A 22,850-nucleotide genomic window follows, 5' to 3' on the forward strand; every position below is an offset into this window, starting at 1 on the left:
GACCAGCGAACATTTCTAATACATTTTAACTTGATAAACGAGCAATGTCTTGCAATACGAGTACCATGCGATGCCAAATGTCACATGATCACAGCTCGCTTTGATATACTTCCTAGTCCTTTGATTACAAGCATGTTTCCAGAATGAATTATGCTCCCAAACCAAGGTTTTACCGTATTTTTATTTTAGAGCAGCTTTAAATTTTGATCATTCTAAACATAAAACACTTCAACAGATTTTACCCTTGGCCACAGTTTCTTTTAAGTCTTCTTAAACTGTGACTTTTAAGAAGAGTAGTGGTAAAAGAATCATTAAAAAAAAAAACCCTTTTAATGTTAATATGGGATTAGCCTTTTACTTTACAGTTTTATCCAACATATCTTTCACGTGTTTTTTTTTTTTTGGGGGGGGGGTGCAGTTTCTTAAATATACCCTGGAGCCAGCTATACTTACTTATTCAATCATTCCTGAACATGCTGTATATGCAAATATATTAATGAGAAAATCCACTTTTGGTCTTTCCTTGCCTTGGTCTTTTCTTTGAAAACATACTGAAACTATCAAAACTCTTAGGGCAGTCTTTTTTTCCCCCAGTCACCAAAGATTTGTTCATATGGGAACCTACGTAATAATGTACATTAGAAATTTCAGACCATCTTAATGTTAAAAGTCAAGTGTAAGGGCAGTCAAGAATTGGTATTTATTAAGCCCGTATACTGTTTGCAAGTTCCTGTGATAGATAAGTAAGTAGAAGTTACAGAGAGACCAAAAATGACACTGTAAGTGACCAGAGATTTTAATCCAGATCTGCCTAATTTAACAAAACAAAACAAAACAAAACAAAACAAAACAAACAAACAAACAAAAAAACCCCACACCTTTCTTTCCATGTGCTATGCTGCCCCTTATGGTAGAATTTGGAAAATATTGCTACACAAGATTTTCAGCAGAACTACAAGTCTATTCAGGTTCTAGACTCTGGAGTGGGATAACTTTCTAATACAATGTCGCATTTGAAATCATTAGGGCTCAGTTAAGTGGTTTTCCATGTGGTATTTAACAAAAATTATTGAAGATATAAAGGTTCAAGGCTAAAATTGTAACAAGAAGAAATGACAGTGAAATTTGAGATTGGAAAACAGGTATCACTTTTCCAGAGTACACCAAACATGTTTTTAAGCAAGAGTTCTGTGCTATTTCTGTAAATTTGACTAGTCTGCCTATAAATTCTAAAGTCAACTTGCTTCCTCAGATAGGAATGCTCATCTTTTCAGTTTTAACTCCCTCTGTACAGCCTTATATTAAAAAAAAAAAATCTTGGCGTGCCAGGGTGGCTCAATCTGTTAAGTGTCTGACACTTGGTTTTCACTCAGGTCATTATCTTATGGTTGTGAGATTGAGGCCTCATTGAGCTTGTGCTGGGCGTGGAGCCTACTTCAGATTCTCTTTTTCCTTCCTTTGCCCCTCCCCTGCTTGTGTGTGTGTGTGTGTGTGTGTGTGTGTGTGTGTGTGTGTGTGTGTGTGAGGGGGGGGTGGGCGGATCTTGTTTTCTAGAGAGATGCCCAGCCCATACATAAAACTCTTTTTACATGTTTAATGCAGAGTAGCAACTCATTTTCCACTAAAATGAAAAGCAAATGAGGTTACCATTAGACCAAGTCTTTTGTATTCTCCTGATGTTTTCATGAACAAAACCATGCTTGAGCACCAGTTTCTGCTTCTTCCATGCCTGTCTTGTTGTCTTCCATCTGTTGTCACATAATTTTGTTCCTTAACCTCAAATTAGTCTATTTTTTCCCATCCTGTTAGATTTCTCCTAGTAACTAAACAGCTTTTTTATCCTTTTTGCCTCAAATAAGAAATAAATATCTATTAAAATTGACAAAAGTCTGAGGCTTTTTCTTGTTTCTAGATTCTAAACAGTAGAGAAATTGGGCACAATGATCACTAGCCAATTAGGGGATCAGAATGACAGTTTTGTTTCTAGTCTTCCATTCTCCAACCACTCTTTTGAACAAGAGCTCCTGAGAAACTTTGTAGGACAATGTGACTAACATCTGAAATCTAACAGGCTGTAAATTCTATTCTGTTGAATGTAGAGTTCTAGAGAGTGATGTCTGCTTCAGGAAATCCCTAGCCTTCCTTGTCTTGTTCTTGTTAAGACAAAGAACTTAAATTCAAATTCTGTTAGGTGTAAATACATCCAGAGAGCAACAAGAGCTATGTAAGGCACTCATCTTGAATAACATCCACTAGTAAACATAGCCCAGTGAATAGAGCCTTGCTTCCCACCTTTGTGAAGGAGGATACCATAGAAATATTCACTTTGCCCAGTTTAACCCAATTTTAAACACATGGATTTGGGGCTCCTGGGTGGCTCAGGCAGCTAAGCGTCCAACTCTTGATTTCGGCTCAGGTCATGATGTCATGGTTTGTGGGTTCGGGCCCTGCATCGGGCTGTGCGCTGACATTGCAGAGCCTTCTTGGGATTCTCTCTCTCCCTCTCTCTCTGCTCCTTCCTCACTTGTGCATGCATTCTCCCTGTCTCCTGTCTCTCTCAAAAAATGTTAAAAATTTTTTTTTAAAACTTTAGAAAAAAAACCACGTGGATTCACTCATATGTGGAATTTAAGAAATAAAACAAACAAGCAAAGGCAAAAAAGAGAGGCAAACCAAGAAACAGACTCTTAACGACAGAGAAAAAACTGGTGGTTACCAGAGGGGAGGTGGGTGGGGGGATGGGGAAAATAGGTGATGGGGATTAAGGAGTGCACTTGTGATGAGCACTGGGTGTTGTATTGAAGTGTTGAATCATTAAATTGTACACCTGAAAATATTACACTGTATGTTAACTAACTGGAATTTAAATACAAACTTTAAAAAATAAACATGTGGAGAGGATAGTGGAAGTGGAGGGAAGGGGACACCCTGGAGAAGATGGGTTTTCCCTTAAAATGCTAGAGTGAAAGTAACTTTTCAGATTTGAACTTGAATTCTGATTTTGCCACCTATTATATGACAATGATCTCATGGACTGTTTCTTTATCTGTAAAATAAGACTATAATACCTACTTCTCAGGGTTTTTATAAGGATTAAGTAAAAAATATATTTATATAAAGCAAGTAAGTACTGTAGTGCCTGGGACACTCAGGTGTCAGTTGACAAATGAAGGCTTGTGACCTTATTTCTGTTTATCTGTCTCCTATCCCTCACCCTTAATCTCACAAATACACTTCATTCCCCACAAAGGAAATAAGTCTTGTGTTTTTTTTTTAATGACCTTTAGAGTTCAGTCATCATATCACCCTCTAGTGGAAAAAAATATAAATAAATAGATAAATACTTGAAAGAGTATAGTTGTGGATTGGGAACAAACTGTAATAAGCTGAGCGCATCTCTGATAAAAATGTGACATAAATTTCTAAGGCAATGCTATTCACAGATCTTCCCAGTTGATAGGTATATGCAATTTCCTTTAATTAGAATTTGTCAGGTTTCTCTAAACTTCATTCTTTTAAAACATGTTTATTTATTTTTAAGGTTTATTTATTTTTTGAGAGAGACCAGAGACAAAAAACCAACATTTTTGTTGGTGATGGGGAAGATGGTATGAAGAGGATAAAGGAGTGTATATCATCATGGGTTCTGTTTTCACTTTGCTGGATAACTCCAAAATTATGTCTTGAGCGCTCCTCATTCACCCAAGCCTCAGTCCTGCATTTCCAGTTGTCTCTTGGGCATTGTCATCTGAGTGATCCACTGAATGCTAAAATTACTATTTCTTCATACCAATTTTTAATTTTCCTCCTCAGATTTTCTGGTCTCTGTTAGTATCCTGATTTTCTTCTGGTCCTTTGGTGGAAAAATGGTTTGACTTTTTCTTATCTTCTAAACCTATAGGCCCACTGAAGAGTTTAACAGACTTGAATACTTGGTCTTCCTTTTACTTACCCCCAGGTGCTTGTAAGATCCAAATTGGACAGTCTGTGTTTAAAAATGTTAGCAGCATCTTTGCTTATGTTTCTGTTTCTTTGCTTAGGCTACAGTGTGATGTGCTTGACAATGAGCTAGCAGTATGAATGATTGGATGAATTTTTAAAAAAACGGATTTTTATCTCTGTATGGATTAGTAACCTCAATATAAATATCTGGTGACCGATTTCCCACTAATGAAGCCAAATCCATAATTGGACATTTGAAGTCTTTCACAATCATACTGTAGTGTCTTTCTACCTGATTTCATTTCCATGGATCCACTTGCTTTTAATGATCCCTGTTTCTCTCTAGCTGGCCAGATCCTTCAAACCCAGGTCTGATTCCATCTCCATTTTTATATCTTCTTAGAATTAGAAAAGTCATTGAACTACTTTTTGATTCTTTACATTACACAGTTCATTTGGTATTGCCTTATGACTTTTGGGTAAGTTTTGTCTTGAGTTGACAGTTCCTACTTTTTTTTTTTTTGAACAGTAGAAATTTGATGTATTTGTCTCTAGTGCTAATTTAGGTTGAGAGTTACAATTCACAAATTGTAATGTGAACAATTCTCATTTCACCTCTTAAGATGTACCCAGGCTAGACTATAAATTATAAATAAGCATGGCATTTAAATTTTGATTAAAACTCAAATATGCAATATAAAGATAGTTACATTGAAGAATGTTACAATACAATTAGCCATTCTAGGGTAAGACTCTCCTGAGAAGTTGAAATTCCAATTTAAGAACCATATTGCTAAGATGCAGAAATTAATTGAAGGCAACTTCTATAACCATTAGCAATCATCTCTTTGAAGAAAATTTAACAACAGGAAAATACTTAAAAATATAATGTTTGCTGAAAATACAGAACTCAAAACTGTGTATACATTATGATCCTACTTATGAAAGAAACATACATTAAACCTGTATATGCATGGGAAAAGATCAGGAAGAAACCACATGTTAGGAATTCCCTCTGAATATGGTTATTTCTATTATATATTATATACTTTTCAGAATTTCCCAAGCTTGCTACAACAAGCATATATTACTATGATTTATTAAGAAATAAACTGTATCTCCTGGAAACTAGTTCATATTTTACTTAGTCCTTTGAATAACTTCCATAATAATGCTCCAATAGAAGATTGAACAGAAAGGACCCCTCATACAGAAGGGCATTATATAATGATCTCTTCATAAAAATGCAACTGAATATACTGGAAAGCAATGAACTCTAAGAGTTCTTTGTGTAACCAATTCTTCGTATCTCTGGAACTCAGGTACCACCCTGGCAATTTTCTAAGGTCAACTTCCCACATTATTACAAGAGTAACAGTTAGTATAATAGTACCTTTTTTAAATTTTCAAGACATTTATTTGTTTATTTATTCAAAATGTTTATTTTTGAGAGAGAGCATGAGTGAGGGAGGGGTAGAGACAGAGAGGGGGACAGAGGATCTGAAGCGGGCTCTGTCCTGACAGCAGCCAGTCTGTGTGGGGCTCAAACTCCTGGACTGTGAGATTATGACCTGAGCTGCAGTCAGACGCTCAACTGACTGAGCCACCCAGGTGCCCCAGGACATTTATTTAATACGTAGTTTCTTTAGAGAGTTACTTAGAATAGCCTTGACAGCAGTTTTGGCTGTCCATGAAACGTGAATATCATTTAAAAATCTTTCTATAGGCAATTTCTGAGTCTTTTAAAACATATTTCTAAAGTGCTCTACCGGGAAGTCACCAGTGCTTTCCCTCCCCTCTGCTATTCCCAACCCCGTTTCTTCAAACTAAGTAATGTATTTAAACTGCTTAAGTTTTTCCTCCTAATTTTAAGCCTCCTGAGATAATGTCTGAATGAGAGGGGACCTTTGAGGTTGCCAAGTCCAAACTTGTGCCTTTGGCTTTAGCAATAGACTTGGGCTTCAGAATGAAGTCATCACAAAGAAAAACTACAGTGTGAAGTAATATATTTTTAGACAGTTCTACATGATGACATCTGTTACTCTTCTTTGGTCCTTGTTCTTCCATCTAGAGCAGTGACGGCCCTTCTTCTAGAAGACTGGCTGTCATATTTATCCATAATCTTTTCTCCAGATTGAATCCCTTCAGTGAGTTTTCCAAGGTCACCCTCCTTGTTGCTCTTCTCTGGACAGGTTACTCTTGAAGTGTTATGTCCCATAGTCAACGTGGTGCTGCTGACATGTAGTAGAGCCTGACTATTACTGTTCCTGTTCTGAACCTCATCAATATAGTGAAATAGCATTGATAATGATATTAATAGTGATAATAAACAATTTATTGAACACCACTTACTCTGTGTTAGGACATTGTGGTACATTCTTTCCTTATAGAATCTCATCCTGTTACGTAAGTTCTTATTTTTATCCCCATATCAGAGATGAGAAAGAAGAAGTAAAGTAATTCATCATTGGCCAGTCAGCTGATTAGTAGTAGTGGAGCTAGGATTTGAACCCAGGTATCATTCTGGGTCCAGATTGCAATTTGTTAAAATTTGAAAATTCAGTGAAACTGTAATTTTAGGAGGAGGTGGACTGTTGACTAACCCATAAAGCTACCACCCTAACATTTGTTTTCATGCCACCAAAAGTTACCCCAACTTAATCTCTGCTCCCATGGTGTATTTAGTATGACTCATATCACATTGTATTAAAATTGTTTTGCTGCCTCCCTGTTATTCAAGCCCTTTGACTTATTTATCTTGCCTAATAATATTTGTCAGGTATAAGATGCCCCATTACCTAATAACTTGTCAGTAAATAGTGAATAAAGTTACATATTACTTAAAAGTCCTTGACTACATGGATACGTATTTTGCATAAACAGTGATCAGTGTATATGCCGTTTTGTATTCCTGCTTTTAGCAACATTTATGTGCAGGTTTTTATGTAGACATAAGTTTTCAACTCCTTTGGATAAATACCAACAAGCATGGTTGATAGATCATATGGTAAGAGTATGTTTAATTTTGTGAGAAACTGCCAAACTGTCTTTCAGAGTGGCTGTACCATTTTGCTCTTCCACCAGCAATGAATGAGAGTTGCTATTGCCAGCTTTTGTTGTCAGTCTTTTGGATTGTGGCCATTCTAATAGGTGTGTCGTGATATCTTATTGTAGTTTTAATTTGAAATTTTGTAAAGACATGATGTTCAACATCTTTTCATATGTTTATTTGCCATCTTCTTTGAGGTGTCTTTTTAGATCTTTTTTTGCCCATTTTTTAATTGAGTTGTTCATTTTCTTATTGTTGAGTTTTAAGAGTTCTTCATATATTTTGTTCAGCAGGCCTCTATCATATTGTCTCTTGCAAATTTTTGTCCCAGTCAGTGGCTTGTGTTCTCATTCTCTAGTCATTGTCTTTCACAGAGCAGAAGTTTTTAATTTTAAGGAAGTCCAGGTAATCAATGATTTCTTTCATAGACTGTGCATCTGGTGTTGTATCTAAAAGTCATCATCATACCCCCCCAGGGCCATCTACATTTTCTTCTATGTTATCGTTTAGGAGTTTTCTAGTATGTGTTGTGTATTTAGGTCTATGATCCATTTTCAGTTGATATGTGCACGTGCATGGCCAGTTGTTACGGCACCAGTTGTTGAACAGTCTTCGCCCCATTGTATTATCTTTGCTTCTTTGTCAAAGATTAGTTGAATATATTTATGTAAGTCTGTTTCTGGGCTATTTTGTTCCTTTTTGTTTGTTTGTTTCTTGTATCCACAAGATTTTTTCTGGGTAACCTGTGGGAGTCATCACTGGATAGCTCCTCTCTGTTGAATCCCAACCCTCGAGTGTATAGTTTGGGCCGGTAACGTTAGGTAGACTTCTGTGCTGGAAAGAATAGGAGGTAAGAAGAGCTGTCTGTCTGCTCTCTCTCATTTACTAGGCATAGTCCTCGGGCTCATCCACCAACCTCCTTGAGCCTCAGTTTCTTCACCATTAAACAGGAATAGGGTAGCTGCCCTTACTGCAAAAGTGTTGTATGGAGTTTAAATGAGACGATAAATGTGAAATGCTTTGCAAATTTTATTTATTTATTTATTTTAACATTTTTAAAGTTTATTTATTTATTTTGAGAGAGAGTGCGCCAGCAGGGGAAGGGCAGAGAGAGAGAGACAGAGACAGAGAGAGAAGGAACAGTGTGGAGCCTGATGTGGGGCTTAAACTCACAAACCATGAGGTCATGACCTGAGCCGAAGTCATGATTGGGATGCTTAACTGACTGAGTCACCCAGGTGCCTCTGCTTTGCAAATTTGAAAAATCCGTACAGACATAGGAGATGATCATTTTTATTGTCCTCTTTATTTCTACATTAGGTGACATGACCACAAACAAGGCAGGGATATATCCAGTGTTGCTCTTCGTTTATTTTTTCTTATTCATTTACTTTTAGGGTTTCTTTTTTTCCAGTCAAGATATGCATCTTTGCCCTTGTGATCAGTGAGGGATTCCTTCCAACACGATAAGAGGTGAACGTAAGTGCAGATAAGCTCATTATTGCAAGTTTCAAGATCTACTTACAGTGGAACAATACTTGTGCATTATCAAGAAAGCAAGTTTGGAAAGGAAATGACATTTTCCTTTTTGATTTGTCCTCTTACCAATACAACACTGTCTTGATTATTGTAGCTTTATAGTAAGTCTTGAAGTTGGGTAGTATCAATCTTCTTTGTTCTTCTCAGCCCTTCTCGGTCTTTTGCCTCTCCACATAAACTTTCGAATCTGCTTGTTAATATCAATAAAATAACTTGCTGGGATTTTGATTGGGATTGCATTGAATATGTAGATCAAGTTGGGAGGAACTGGCAACTTGACAATATTTACTCTTCCTATCCAAGAACATGGACTGTCTCTTTACGTAGTTAACTCTTTTTTAATATCTTTTATTAGAATTTTGTAGTTTCCCTCATCAGATCTTATACATATTTTATTAGATATACTTAAGTATTTATTTTGGGGGGTGCTAATGTAAAAGGTAATGTGTTTTTAATTTCAGATTTGCCTGTTCATTGCTGTTACAGGAAAATGATGGGCTTCTGTGTATTTACTTTGTATCCTGCATTCTTGCTGTAATTGCTTATTAGTTCCAAGAGTTTCTTTCTTGATTCTTTCTGATTTTTGACATAGGTGATACTCTCATTTATGAATAAAGGCAATTTTATTCTTCCTTCCTAATCTGCAAATCCTTTATTTCTTTTTCTTGTCTTAACTGCTTAATTAACTAGGACTTCTATTATGATGTTAAAAAGTAGTAGAGAGTGGGGTGCCTGGGAGGCTCAGTCAGTTAAGCATCTGACTCTTGGTTTTAGCTCACGTCATGATCTCACAGTTCATGGGTTTGAGTCCCACTTCAGGCTCTGCACTGACAGCAGGGAGCCTGCTTGGGATTCTCTCTCTCCCTCTCTCTCTGCCCCTTCCCTGCTTGCACGCACACACATGCTCTCTCTCACTCTCTTTCTCTCAAGATAAATTAATAAACTTAAAAAAAAAATTGATTTAAAAAAAAGAGACAGAGAAGTAGTAGTCCTTGTCTCATTCCTGATCTTAGTGGGAAAGTTTCTTACCATTAAGTGTGGTATTAGTTGTCAGGTTTTTCAGATGTTTATCAGGTTGGTGAATTTTTCCTCAATTCCTAGTTTGGTAAGAGCCTTTGTATCTTCTATTCTTTTAAAGGTAATTATTATATGTATAATATATACAAAATTCAAAAACCTTCTTATTTCCTTCATCTTGTTTCTACCCTACTCTCTACCTGAGAAGTGGAGGTTTATTTGATATTTCTGAGCATAGAGGAATTTGGGTTACTTTGATATCTTTGCTTAAGCTTTTTCCTCATCTTTTAAATGTCTTCTGTCCTCATCAAGATCCATTCAGAGCTCACCTTCTTTAGGAATATTTCATAGAAATCTGAGCAAAATTCTGGATCTCCATTAGCTCTTTGTTTTTAACTTATATTGTGGTAATTATAGTCACTTTTTTCCTAAAATTTATGTGTATTTAGATTGTTGACAGACCTGATTCTCTGAGATTCTCTGTGTCTTAAAGGACCTTGTACTCTGCATACAGAAAATGCTTAAAAAACTTGAACTTTCAGAAAACAAAATCTTTATGTATTTTGACAAACACTGTCCAATTTAATCTTGTTCCACTTAATGTAAACATTCACAGGTTTTTGAACCTGAGGATAAAACTTTAAATTTGTCCCTTTTAGATTTTCTAATTTGTAATTTTCCATTGTGCCTCCATTCTCACTCAGTTTCCATTTCACTCCTTCTTAATGAAGGATTATTTCATCACCAAGATTATTTTATCAAGATTCTGTCTTCTAGCATTTTCTATGTTCCTCCCAGTTCTGTAGTTCTCAATGCATATGTATCCACATCCAAATAATTAAATCAGTGATATTTTCAGTGAGGAAATGAAAGCTAGGTTGAGACCTTAAAGGCTAGGTAGGAATTAGTGTTGTGGGAGGCTATAAAGAAATGAAAATAAGGAATCATAACTTTGAATAGTGGCGGAAGTTTTAGAAATAAGTATAGAGCCTTTCTAGGTGACTCTTTGAATATATTCCAGATGTCTGTGTGGGTTTATATTGGGCAAATTTATTTAAATTTTCTTTGTTTACAATTTGTTTCTTAATGGTTTGCCAATAGCTAATGGGTACTTTAAAAGATTGTTTACAGAGTTTCCATGGCATAGGCAACTTACCTTCCCTTGACATTTAGAGGACTGATCTTGGTGCCAAGTACAGGAACTTCACAATATCTTCCTATAGTTTCTAAAGTTTTAACTTGGAAATATTATTTGCTTAATGTTACATGAAGTGAATGAGATAGCAGAGAGTTTAATTTAGATTTTGTTCATATACCAGTCACCCCCTCCCCATCTTTTCCTCCCCAAAACTTCAGTATGTAAAAACAATATTTAAAAAAATAAGGCAACATAAATTTTAAAAATATTTACAAATCTATAATAAACTTGGGTCCATTTTGAAATTAGTGTTTCACCAACTTTAATTTAGACAGTAGTTATTGATTACTAAGCCTTTTATCAGTGATTACAATCTTAAGAATCTTATTAACAAGATTCTTTTCTGCTTATAAGTCTTCTTTTTAGTTTGACTCTTATCCTAGAATCTCAATCCTTCTTTGACCTCTCTTCTGGGGAACAGTTTTCATGTATTTCCTTGCTTTGTTTGCTATATTGAATCTCGTATCCATAAATTATGATAAAGAGAAAAGCCAGGTTGGATGAATTATAGAAGTAGAACACAGAGAAAAAGTATGGTTAGAGAATATAAATTAGCTGTGTTTTAAATACCTAATTTGTAGTCATGATACTATTATTTTTGTTTCTTCTTTGAAAATGGCCTTAAATTCAGTGCTGTTTAGTTTTAACTGAGAAATGCTGTTTGTTTGTTTGTTTTTTCTATTTAGCATTGGGATTTTTTAATGGGAAAATGTTTAAAAGCATTTCAGAATTCTTTTAGTGAACACTCTAAATGTGGATAGTACTTTCAAAGAAGGCACAGGCAACTAAAGCCACAAGAGGTACAACTTAGGTTTTTGTGGAAGTCATACATGAGTATATTTAAACATATTTAGTAAATCAGGGAAAGTTTACTATGAAATATCATATAAGAATTAAGAATTCATCTGTTTCTTCATTGAACACTAGAGGGCCATATAGTACCTTATTGTTATTGATTGAGCTGCTTTTAACGTATTTAAATATATTTAGTAATTGCTTGTCTCTCTTCTACTTTGTGTCCTAGTACACTGTTTCTTGCTCAGAATTTGAAAATAATATTTAGAGTGGTTATGTGCATTGATATGTGAGATACCTAGAATTGTCCTTTTTTATTTTTAACCAGGCACTGTATATCTTTATCTGGCTGTTTTTAAACAGCAATAACAACAAAAAGTGAAGAAAGTAAACGTTGGGATAAGTGTACATATGTGCATAAACTTTGCTTTGAGAATATAAGAATGTTTTTAAGAAATTTCTCAAGTAGCTGCACATAAATGCAATAAAACCCAAAAGTCTTGTCATTGTTAACTGCTCTGGGCTTCCTCAACATACATGTGAGGAAAGAATGATCCCTCCAAGCGATCTACTCCAAATTTCCTCTTGTGTGAGCATTGAGGTAATTTTGCGTGGTGTAATCACCTCAGCATCCTGAACTAAAAAAGAATATTTGAACAGATGATTGTTCTTCCTCATTTTCTTTTGGTTGCTTGGGGTGAGAAAATGAAAACTGTAATCCACAAGGTCCAAATATATCTGATGAATGAGTGTGGAGAAAGTCATGATTGAGCCAGTAAGATTACTCAGGCTCTTAGGAACTGCTGGGTGTGTGTATGTGTCAGGACCCACGTTCACGCTACTGTGCATGTGTGTCTTCCCAAAAACGTGTGAATATTCAGTTTAAAAAACCCATAAACATTGTACAGGCTCCAGAAACTGGCTTTGAGTTACATTTAACCTATAGACTACAACTGATCTTTTTCGTCTCTTTTTTTTTTTTTAATTGAAGTATAATTGACATATTGATCTTTGATACCTTATAAAGAAGTTCAACATCTCAAGTAGAGCCTTGGTTAAATTTTTATTTCTCCCCCTAAATATACTTTAAAGAAATAATGACAAGTTATTATTTATTGTGCTTATCAGTTGTCATTTTAATTTTTATATTATGTTTTCAGAGGAGAAAATAAGGACATTTTCTCTTTAGCTACTATTTTTACTTTTTGTAAAGAAAGATTTGGTAGAACTCAATGAAACACATTGTTTACAGGTAGAGGGGAGCATGTAAGAGGATTCATGTGACAGAAGGGGCAATAATACATTCAAAGACTTAACCTTATCTTTTGAGTTTCTCTCCCTTAGATATGTTAATTTTAATATCTTAAATCGTTATCTCAAATTAGTACTATAATGAAGTGATAAATTGTAGTCTTGAGTTCTGACTTTTCCTGAGGAGATAGTCCTGTTGAATACTGATGACCTTCTATTCAATTTAAAATCATTGCTTTGTAAATGTATTCTTTAACTGGTAAAGTTATATTTTCTTTGTGTTTGTGGTGTTTTTTGTCAGTCTAGTTTTCTCAAAACGTTTATTGCTGTCTTTTTGACAGACATGAGCTTAAGTGGTTAAACACTGAGCTTGAATTCTGATCTTTTTGTTCAGGTGATGAAATTAGCTATTCATAGTATAATCTACTTGGTGAATGTTCTGTGGTCCAGAGTATAAAACAAGTAAAAAGAAGAGATCAGTATCTGGTTATGGTGAGAGACACTTGAATGGCTTCTTCCTTGAGGAGAGATATTAGATGCTATTGATGAAGACATTAAAGTATTTATTATCTTTTCAGCATGTATCTGGAGAAAACATTGCCTTATTAGTTAAAATTGAGTTCAGGTTAGCAATATGACTGCACCGAAAGAACTGCTATTTTTCTTCTAAGATGTGCCACAATTTTATATTAACTTTTGTGGGAATGGGAGGGAAAAATGTGTGGCATTTAACATTACTATACTAAATACCTGCATCCACTGTAAGGGCATTTCGTTTCTAAAAGGTTAATGCAAGAGGGGCAAGTGCAGAATTGAATGTGTGTGGTGTTTTACAAAGGTAAAAGATCACTTTGATTCCTTCAAAAGGCAGAAGGTTTGGGAAAATCAGGTTAGTATGAGTAGTAGAAACATTTCTAGAATCTCATTCACCTGTATTGTAAGTAGTTTCCATCAGTGATTCCTCGATCATACTGAAATGATTTTCAACCAGAGAACTTTCTTAAGCTCACTTCCCTATATCACAGTTTATAGGAGACACAAACTCAAGAGATCATCAGGGTCAGAAAAGTAATTTAAGTTAATTTAATTGACTAAACATAAGACCCAGAGAGCCAGAGCATTTCTGAAGGGGGTTAGTGTGAAAATTGCAATCCTAATATTGCCTTATTTTTCAATTTTTGAAAAGTCACTGGAATTCTGGAATTGTTAAGTTTTTTATAAGTTGGTGTTTTTCACCAGGTCCAAGTTTTTCAAAAGCATTTCTTAGGCTGGTTTGACCTATGGACCACCAATTTTTCACTAGACATGATACGAGGGAAAAGAGTGTGCTGTTCATCACTCATTGCATAATTAAAATAATTTGCATCAGTGTAGATCCATTAAGAGCATGAGGTTGTTTGGAGTAAAAGTACAGCATTTACATAGCCCATTAAGTGCCTTAATCAGTGACTTGAGGACTTTTTTCTTTATGAATTTAATGTACTAGTTTTAGGTGTTAAACTGCCAAATAAATTGGCCTCATTTCAAAGAAATGTGTATCCTAATTTCCACAGGTAATTTGAGATGGCCTATGTGTAGGAGAAACACATAGAATAAAATGATCAAATGTACATGAAAATTAGTACCAGGTAAAATACTGGAGTAGATTATGAAGACCAAGCCAGGAGAAAAGATGAGGAAAGAATTATGATGAAATGGAGTAAGGTTGGCCACTCATAAGGGTCTGTACCAGTATTCTTCAAGGTGTGACCCTATACTAGATGTGTCAGAAACATCTGGAGTGCTTACTAATGATGCAAGTTGCTGGGTTACATTTCAGAACTACTTAACCAAATCGCTTGGGTTGGGATGTGCATTTTTAATAAACTCCCATGATTCTAATACAGATTAAAGTTGGCAAAATACTGGCCGATAACCTTGTCTCTCTGTTTCCTTGTGATTAAAATGAAGAGGAGGATATGCTGGTCCTCTCTAAGAAAGAGAAAACAAGTCAGTCTCTCTCTCTCTCTCTCTCTCTCTCTCTCACGCGCACACACACACATGTAACCCCTTTTCCTAATATATAAAAGGAATTTCTCACATGGGGCTTCATGAGTGATTCAATAGACTGTGCCCTCAATAACATATCTATAACAAATACAAATGCTTATGAATAGCAGTAAGCAGAGACTGTGATCTCTGTAGTCACACTGTGAAGTTTTCAATTATTAGCTCTGTAACTTCGTGGCAATTTGACCTTGGGCAAACTGTTAACTTCTCTTGTAGAGTTATCTTAAGTATGATAGTAGCATCATCAGTAATACAGTGTTGAGAGGATTCAATGAGACAGTATACATAAAGTACTTAGAACAGTGGCTGGTAGATAGTAAGTCCTTAATGAGTATTAGGTATTATATTTCATAAGATTTATTATCGTCAGGTTACACGATCATACTAAAACTGACTTAACTAACTACTTCAGGCTAGATAACATGCTATGCAGAGTATTTTTATTTCCAAAGATACTTATCTCTTAGATACATTGAAACTATTCCACTGATTTTTGCCTAAATTATTGTGACTTTTAGCATTGAGTCCAGCTGTTTGATATTTATAAATTTTGCCCCTGCTAACCATGAAGCACTTTTGCTCTCTAACAGATTTTTTTTTCTCCTTCTAATTGGTTGTTAATGTTAACCCTAGAAGGAATTTGAAAGAGAACCTGAAAGTAAATTTTGGTGGTATTGGGGCTTTGGGTCCTCATGTGAAAATGTTCAGAAGAGGTGGAAATGCTAGTTCTATTCTATAATGATATGTGGGTGTTCTTGAACTGAATAGCTGGAACTAGAATAAATGCAAAAGAAGATTCTCTTTGGTACTTCTATAGAAATCCTATAATTAATTACTGCTTAATACTACAGAAATATCTAAATTTCTCGCAGTTAAGAGATGATTATAAACAAATGACAGCAGTCATTATGAATGGAAGAATAGTTTTCAGTCAGGTTGAAATTATTTCTATTTCGGATGCATTCTAGAGAGCACATTTTGTAAAATGTTGGTATAGCTACTAGCTGCATCTGATACAGAATGCTAACTTGATTCCTCCTAGTAGTAAGAATCCTTGGTAGCATCTTGCATGTAAACTTTAACTTCCAATTATATAAAAAGTAAATAGAAGAATGATGATTGTTTTTATAGATCACCAGGGCTAAAAATAGTGTATAAGATTATTATTGTTTGGTTGTTTGTTTTTTTTAAGCAAAGGATTTACTTTGTTCAAATGTACCATGTCCTGCTGTTCATTTGGTCTTTACCGATGCTGTTATTGAAAGTAGCTTCTCTGCTCTAGAAATCACAATTGCTTTTAGAAGCAGCTTGACTTTCAAAGTGAAAATGCTTTAATTTTCTGTTTTTGGTTGGTCTTAAGTGGAAATTTCTGGTTATTGAGATCAGATGCAAATAAGGAATGAAGTATGAAGAAAGTACTTGTGAATTTGTAAAATAAGTTATTCATTTGCTTAGTTCCAGATGTTGGTTTTATATGTCTACATTATAAATTTCGTTTTCAAGAATGAATTGTTTGTACTTTGCCAATATGCTGCCATCTGTCTTAGGGTCTAATGAGTGAAAACTTTAAATATGCTGAAGTGCATCCATAATGTTAATCACTTTCAGTTTCAGTTTTCAGGTTTATTTTGTAATACTCATTCACTCTGTTAACTGGTTCATAGAAGAGATTAAAATTTTAAGAGAATTCTTGTATATCATTTAGCTATCAATAATCTTATATTTAGTTTTTGTGTTTTTTCACTCCAGAACAGAGCAGAGATTGCAAATTGCTTATATGGTATTTTTTTAACACACTCAAATTTGTTGCCAATAATTGAAAATCTGGAGAGTTCACATAAAAATATTGATTTTTTTATTTTGCAGATGTGTAGTATCTGGCTTTACTAAGCTCATGTGTATACATAACAACTATCATTTGCAATTTTAAATGGGCTTTCCAGGTCTTAAACCTGACCTGTTTCCTTCATTTTGCTGCCTGCTCCTCTAGTCATTTGAGTTTGGTTTGAATAAAGACAAGCATGATTTTAGGAAATCCAAAAATAAGTTGAGTTTTCCTTTATTTGTCACATATCAAATTCTTTTGGATGTACATTCATACCAGGGCAATGTGTAACAGTTTGTCAAGTTTATTATTAAAATAGCCAGAGACTTGCTTAACACCTCATTTCGAATTGGGTATCATCAAGGTGAGAATTTGTCACCAAAACTTTTGCCACCCTCCAAATACCCAAATTTTCATCCTGGATCCCCTGTTATCCTTTCCATTCTCACTTAGTTTTGAAGTTAACACTCTACTATGATAATATTTATCATATTACAACAGTAAACCAGTGTTCATGGTGCTCCTTGTATTATTGTAAGATGTTTCAGTTATCTGTTGTCACTTAACCAGTCATTACAAAGCTTTATAGATTATAACAAACAACAACTCATTTACTATTTTTCATTGTTCTTTTAGGTTATGAATTTGGGAGGGGCTCACTTGGGCATTGCTAATTCAGGGTTTCATTCAGATGGTGTCTACAGGGGAAATAAGAGTTTAGAACAGCTGGGGTCTGGCCAAGAATCTTTTTCTTGGGACACTTGGGTGGCTTAGCCAGTTAAGCATCCAACTTTGGCTCAGGTCATGATCTCATGGCTCGTGAGTTCGAGTCAGGCTCTATGCTGACAGCTCAGAGCCTGGAGCCTGCTTCGGATTCTGTGTCTCCCTCTTTCTCTGCCCCTCCCCTGCTCGTGCTCTGTCTCTCTGTCTCTCTGTCAAATAAATAAATAGACGTTTAAAAAATTAAAAAATAAAAAGGAATCTTTTTGTCTTCATATAGTCTCAGGACTTCTACATGTGTGGTCTTTTTACCTGGGCTATTTTAAGTTTCTTCACAGCATGGTGGCCTCAGGGCAATTAGGCTACTTAAAACAGGGCTACCATGTGAGTATCTCAGTAAGTAAGGTGGAAGCTGAATCTCTTAAGACTTATACTAGAAAGTCACATAATGTAACTTACACATTTTCTTTTGTTTGAAATAAACTTCACTTGTCAGTGGAATGCGTGTCAGAGTACATTGTAAGAAGAGCATGTAAGATGGGGGATATTGCAATGACCATCTTTGAAAAATACAGTCTGCTATAGGGGGATCATAATATCTTTGCTTTTATAACTGTTTCTTTTTTTCTTTTCATTTGGACTTCATAAAATTCAGGCTCATTAAAGCAGATTCCATATATAATATATGTGTCTTACACAATACTTTATTTCAGTTATCTAGAGCTCCGTTATCTGGCAAACTTACATACCTGAAACATATACAGTAAAACCTTGGATTGCAAGTAACTTGTTCTGTGAGTGTTCCACAAGATGAACAAACCTTTCTAATAAATTTTAACTTGATAAATGAGTGATGTCTTGCAATATGAGTAGTATGTGACGCCAAGCATCACATGATCACAGCTGAGCCAATGGTTCTTGAAATTCACTTTGATATATGGGTGCTTTGGATTACAAGCATGTTTCCAGAATGAGTTATGCTCACAAACCAAGGTTTCCTGGATCGTAAAAAGTAAAACTCCAAACAGCCCAATTATAAAGTACACAAGTAAGTTAGGCTTAACATTCTATAGAATGGAATATGCTTTAAAAAGAATTTTTTTTTTTAGTATTTATTTTTGACAAAGACAGAGTGCAAGTGGGGGAGGGGCAGAGAGACAGAATCCAAAGCAGATTCCAGGCTCTGAGCTGTCAGCACAGAGCCCAACATAGGGTTCACACCCACCAACCTCGAGATCATGACCTGAGCCAAAGTCAGATGCTTAACCAGTTGAGCCACCCAGGCAGGCACCCCAGAATAGAATATGTTTTTAATACAGAACATGAGTTTAGGAATTAGACATGCTAGGGTAAAAATCTCAACTCCACTGCCTCGCAGCTCTGTTGCCTCGAACAATTTTTTAAGCCCTTTGGAGCTTCAATTTCCTTGTCTATAAGATGTAGGATAATGATACTTCCCAGTCTTTTCTAATATTTAAGTGAAATATAACATGATCTACTAGGAACTCTGTCAGTGTTTAATTCTTCTCCCACATCACTGTATCAGTCTGAAAAAAATGCATCATATTTTCTAAGCCCTGTAGCCGTAAACTTCCTTTATATCTCCTATTGGTCTCTGATAGTCTCCTAGCATCCCTGGGCTTCCTGCTTCCATCCTGTGATCTTTGTTTTATGCATAACCAAGAATTACAGGGATGGAATTTTACTTTTAATCTTTCTTAATAACCAGTTAGTGTTTTATTTCCTGGGAAGAATGAAAACTTAGACTACAGTTTATTTTAAACTTCAGCTATAAAATTAATGTTAGTGTGTAATTTTGACAATGTAAAAGGCCAGTGGTATCAGCTGTCAGCCCATGCAGGAATGAGACCCTATATATGTCTTTTCTGTAGCTTAATTGTATACTTAAAGTATATTCTATGCTTAATGAATAATTCTATACTTAAACTTGATGTTAAAGTGAATATTGATAAATGAGTACTTTGTCAGTATTCACTGAATATTGGTAAATCTCACATGCTTTCATAGCATATTACTGAGAATTATATAAGTGAAATTGTGGAACTATGTTCATCTCAAAGTAATTGTTTTTTATTTATAATTGTGCCAAACTTAACAGTATAATAAACATAGTTGTCTTCCCCCTCTGATTTTACTTTTTAAATTGTCAACACGGTCAAGTATCTTACGTTTCCATAGATTCAGCTCTTTATTTTTCATAGGATAAGTTTCTATAATGTGTTAAACCATCAATTTGGTGAACTTAACTACATTGGAGCTTAATATTTTCAAAGCTGTACTGAAAAACCACCTGCATGACATTATTATCATCATTATTATTAAAAGATTTATTAATATTATGCCCTTATTTATGACTCCCTGACCCACAGCACTCTTCAGAAATTTTTTTTAATGTTTTTTTTTTTTTTTTTTTTGAGAGAGAGAGAGGGAGAGAGAGAGAGAGAGAGGCAGGCAGAGAGATAGAGGGAGGCACAGAATCTGAATCAGGCTCCAGGCTCTGAGCTGTCAGCACAGAGCCCCGAAGCAGGGCTCGAACTGAGGAACTGCCAGATCAAGGCCTGAGCCAAAGTTGGATGCTTAACCGACTGAACCACCCAGGTGCCCCACTCTTCAGAATTTTTGTAGGAGAAATAAATAATTGATAAGTAATATTTAGTTTAACTGAAGGGTTAATGAACCTTTAATGCTTAAACTTGTTCATAAAAGTAACTTAAATGACGTGTCTTCAAAAACCAATATTAGTTTTTGTCTTCTTTCTTACACCTAATTTTATTTTGAGGATTGTGGAAAATTAAGTTGCTTTAAATCACTTTGTCATCTCATGAGGCTTTTGCATGACTGAAATACCTGTAATTACTGAGTCATTTTTGTCATCGTTGACTTAAAGGTATAACTATAATAATCATCAACTGAATTCTTGGTGAGCAGCTGTGCAAGACCACTTTAACAGCTGGGGTTAACTCAGCACAGACTGTAAGAGTTAAACTTAATCATGAGGCAAGTTATATGTTAAAGTCATTAAGGACTTCATACTGGGCATTTCTGAAATACTTAAAAAATTTAATCCTATAGTTGGATTTTTGTTTTATCACAAATATTTCTTTAAATGTTTAATGAAAGAATGAGAAGTTTCATTTTAATATAACAAAGTTCTAAGACAAATATGGCAGTAAAATCCAAAGTTTGCTTGTTTAAAAAAAAAAAATATATATATATTTTGATGTCACTAAGCTGCTATGGTAAGTAGGAAATAAAAAAATATATAAATTATTATGGTATAATATGGAACCAGAAAAATCTCAAAGATTATTTTTCTTGAATTTCATCTGATTACATCATGTAGCTTTTTTCCAGTGAAAATATTTTCTCATCATTATACAACACTAACATATATTCACAATAAAGGGATAGTTTTTAGAAGGTATAAACAAATGAATTGTAGCAGTGAATTTTATCTAGATGTATTTTGTAACTATACTATTCACCAAACTATAATAAAGGAAGGCTCACCAAATTGACAATCCAACACTATTCCAAGAAGGCTCTATACGTGGTACCAACAGAACTGTAATATCCTCTTAAAACTGCAAGAGACTTCATTCTCAGTCATCTAGTCCAGCCTCCTCATTCTAGAAATCTGAAATCTGAGACTAGTTAAGAGACTTATGTAGGGTCACTGGTTAGTGGTGGAGCTGAAACTAGAACTTAAAATTCACCCAATGTTTTTTGGATACTGATACATTTCCCTGGAGTATCAACTGCAAGTAATTTGGCTGAGAGTTGATAGATGCAACAGTTTAGTCAAGAATAATTTAGTTGTAAATAAGTTCATGAATAGTTGGGTTTTTTTGAATCATGAAATTTCTAGTGTACCATGGGGATAGTTTTGTCATCATTTTGAAGGACTTGTCTGATCAGTTTTTCTATATTTTACTTTTTATAACTTTATTTTTAGCCAATCATTTAGAAATAACGGGAAAATTCCAGTAGAATTCAGAAACAACCTAAATGTCCAGCAGTCAGATCTTGGGTATATAAATCAAAGCAGTTGTAATACTTTATGTAATCTGCTATTGTAGCATTTTTACTTTGACATTGTAAAGTATATACATGATGCATACATAATGCTTTTATTTTGCAAATGTCTGATTGCCGGGTCACATTTTTATAACACTTGTATAAACTGCATGTGCTGTTTCAGAACTCAAGCTAATTTCTCTTACGTAGTTAGGGGCTGCCCTTGGTGCCCACGTAAAGAAAATTAGCAGGGAAATACGTTCAAGACACCCAGTGGATGCCTAAAACCCTGGATAGTATCAAACTCTGTAAATACTATGTTTTTCGTATGCAAACAGACTTATGATAAAGTTTAATGTATAAATTAGGCATAGTAAGAGATTACCAACAATAGCTAATAATAGAATAATTATAATAGTATACTAAAATCAAAGTTATGTGAATATGATCTCTCAATATTGTACTAAACCTTCTTCTTGTGATGGTGTAAGATGATAAAATGCTCATGTGATGAGATGAAGTGAGGTGAATGGTGTAGGCATTGTGGTGAAGCATTAGGTACTATTGACCTTTTGGCAATATGCCAGAAGAAAGATCATTTGCTTCAGGACCTCAATTGACCATGGTTAACTGAAATGCTGGATAAGGAAGGGACTGCTCCATTAAATGTATACATGACTATCTCAAATATATTATAATTGGAAGTTGTAATCTTAGTTGAACACTTTGAGCATTTAAATGTCTTTTATAACTTTTTAAGGAATCATTTTGAATGTTTTTAATTTTTATAAAATGTTTCTATTCATTTGACCTATGCCTTTTGTGAATAATAAAATTTTAAAGGGAATGCCATATATTTATATGTTTCTTGCATTCTAAATCTGATTGTATTTTTGTTTCTACAATTGAAGTAACAGTCTGTTGTTCAGATTTTTTTTTGTTTTTTTTTTGCAGTTTTTACAAGCTTGACCATTCATTTATCATTAAGCAAAGAACTTAATTTCTTGATTTATCATTGTTTGCCTCTGTTTAAATTGCTCTCTTTTTACATAGATTGCTTAGACTAGGAAGACACTTTAACACTCTGGTATCTAAGGTGTTAGGAAAGATGGAAAAGAATGACTGACATACAGAGAATAATGTCTCATTCTGTATCCCTGAATACATCAATATGTTTTATAATACCATATTCTTGTCTCAAAAGGATCTTGAGTCTGATTTATTTCACTTTTATAGTGGTATAATATTTAGCATCTGGAATTTTTTCTGTTTCTACCAAAGTGTAAGTCAAGTCACTTGTTTAAATTCATAGAGGTAGTGAATGATACGGAGTTTAAATGATGTATGCTGATATTCTTCCTGTCAGAAGTTTTCGATATGAGACTTTGTAAACTCTTGGTATGAAATCATTCATACTTGTAGGTAAA

The 22,850-nt window shown here is 34.7% G+C and overlaps 1 protein-coding gene across 8 annotated transcripts in view; it reads left to right on the plus strand.

Moving 5' to 3' along the window:
* FBXW7 (F-box and WD repeat domain containing 7) overlaps positions 1–22,850 on the plus strand; it is a 227,473-nt gene that overhangs the window by 137,815 nt on the left and 66,808 nt on the right. The window contains exon 5 of one of the 8 annotated variants that reach the window (XM_042935305.1): positions 8,389–8,602. The exons of the other annotated variants lie outside the window; for them this stretch is intronic. Coding sequence (XP_042791239.1) covers positions 8,389–8,439 — 51 coding nt within the window. The 3' untranslated portion in view covers positions 8,440–8,602. Of the gene's footprint in view, positions 1–8,388; positions 8,603–22,850 lie in introns of those variants that run through there. 8 annotated transcript variants of the gene reach the window in all.

This window comes from Panthera leo, chromosome B1 (assembly GCF_018350215.1).
Source record: "Panthera leo isolate Ple1 chromosome B1, P.leo_Ple1_pat1.1, whole genome shotgun sequence".
In the NCBI taxonomy this organism is placed as follows: Eukaryota; Metazoa; Chordata; class Mammalia; order Carnivora; family Felidae; genus Panthera; species Panthera leo.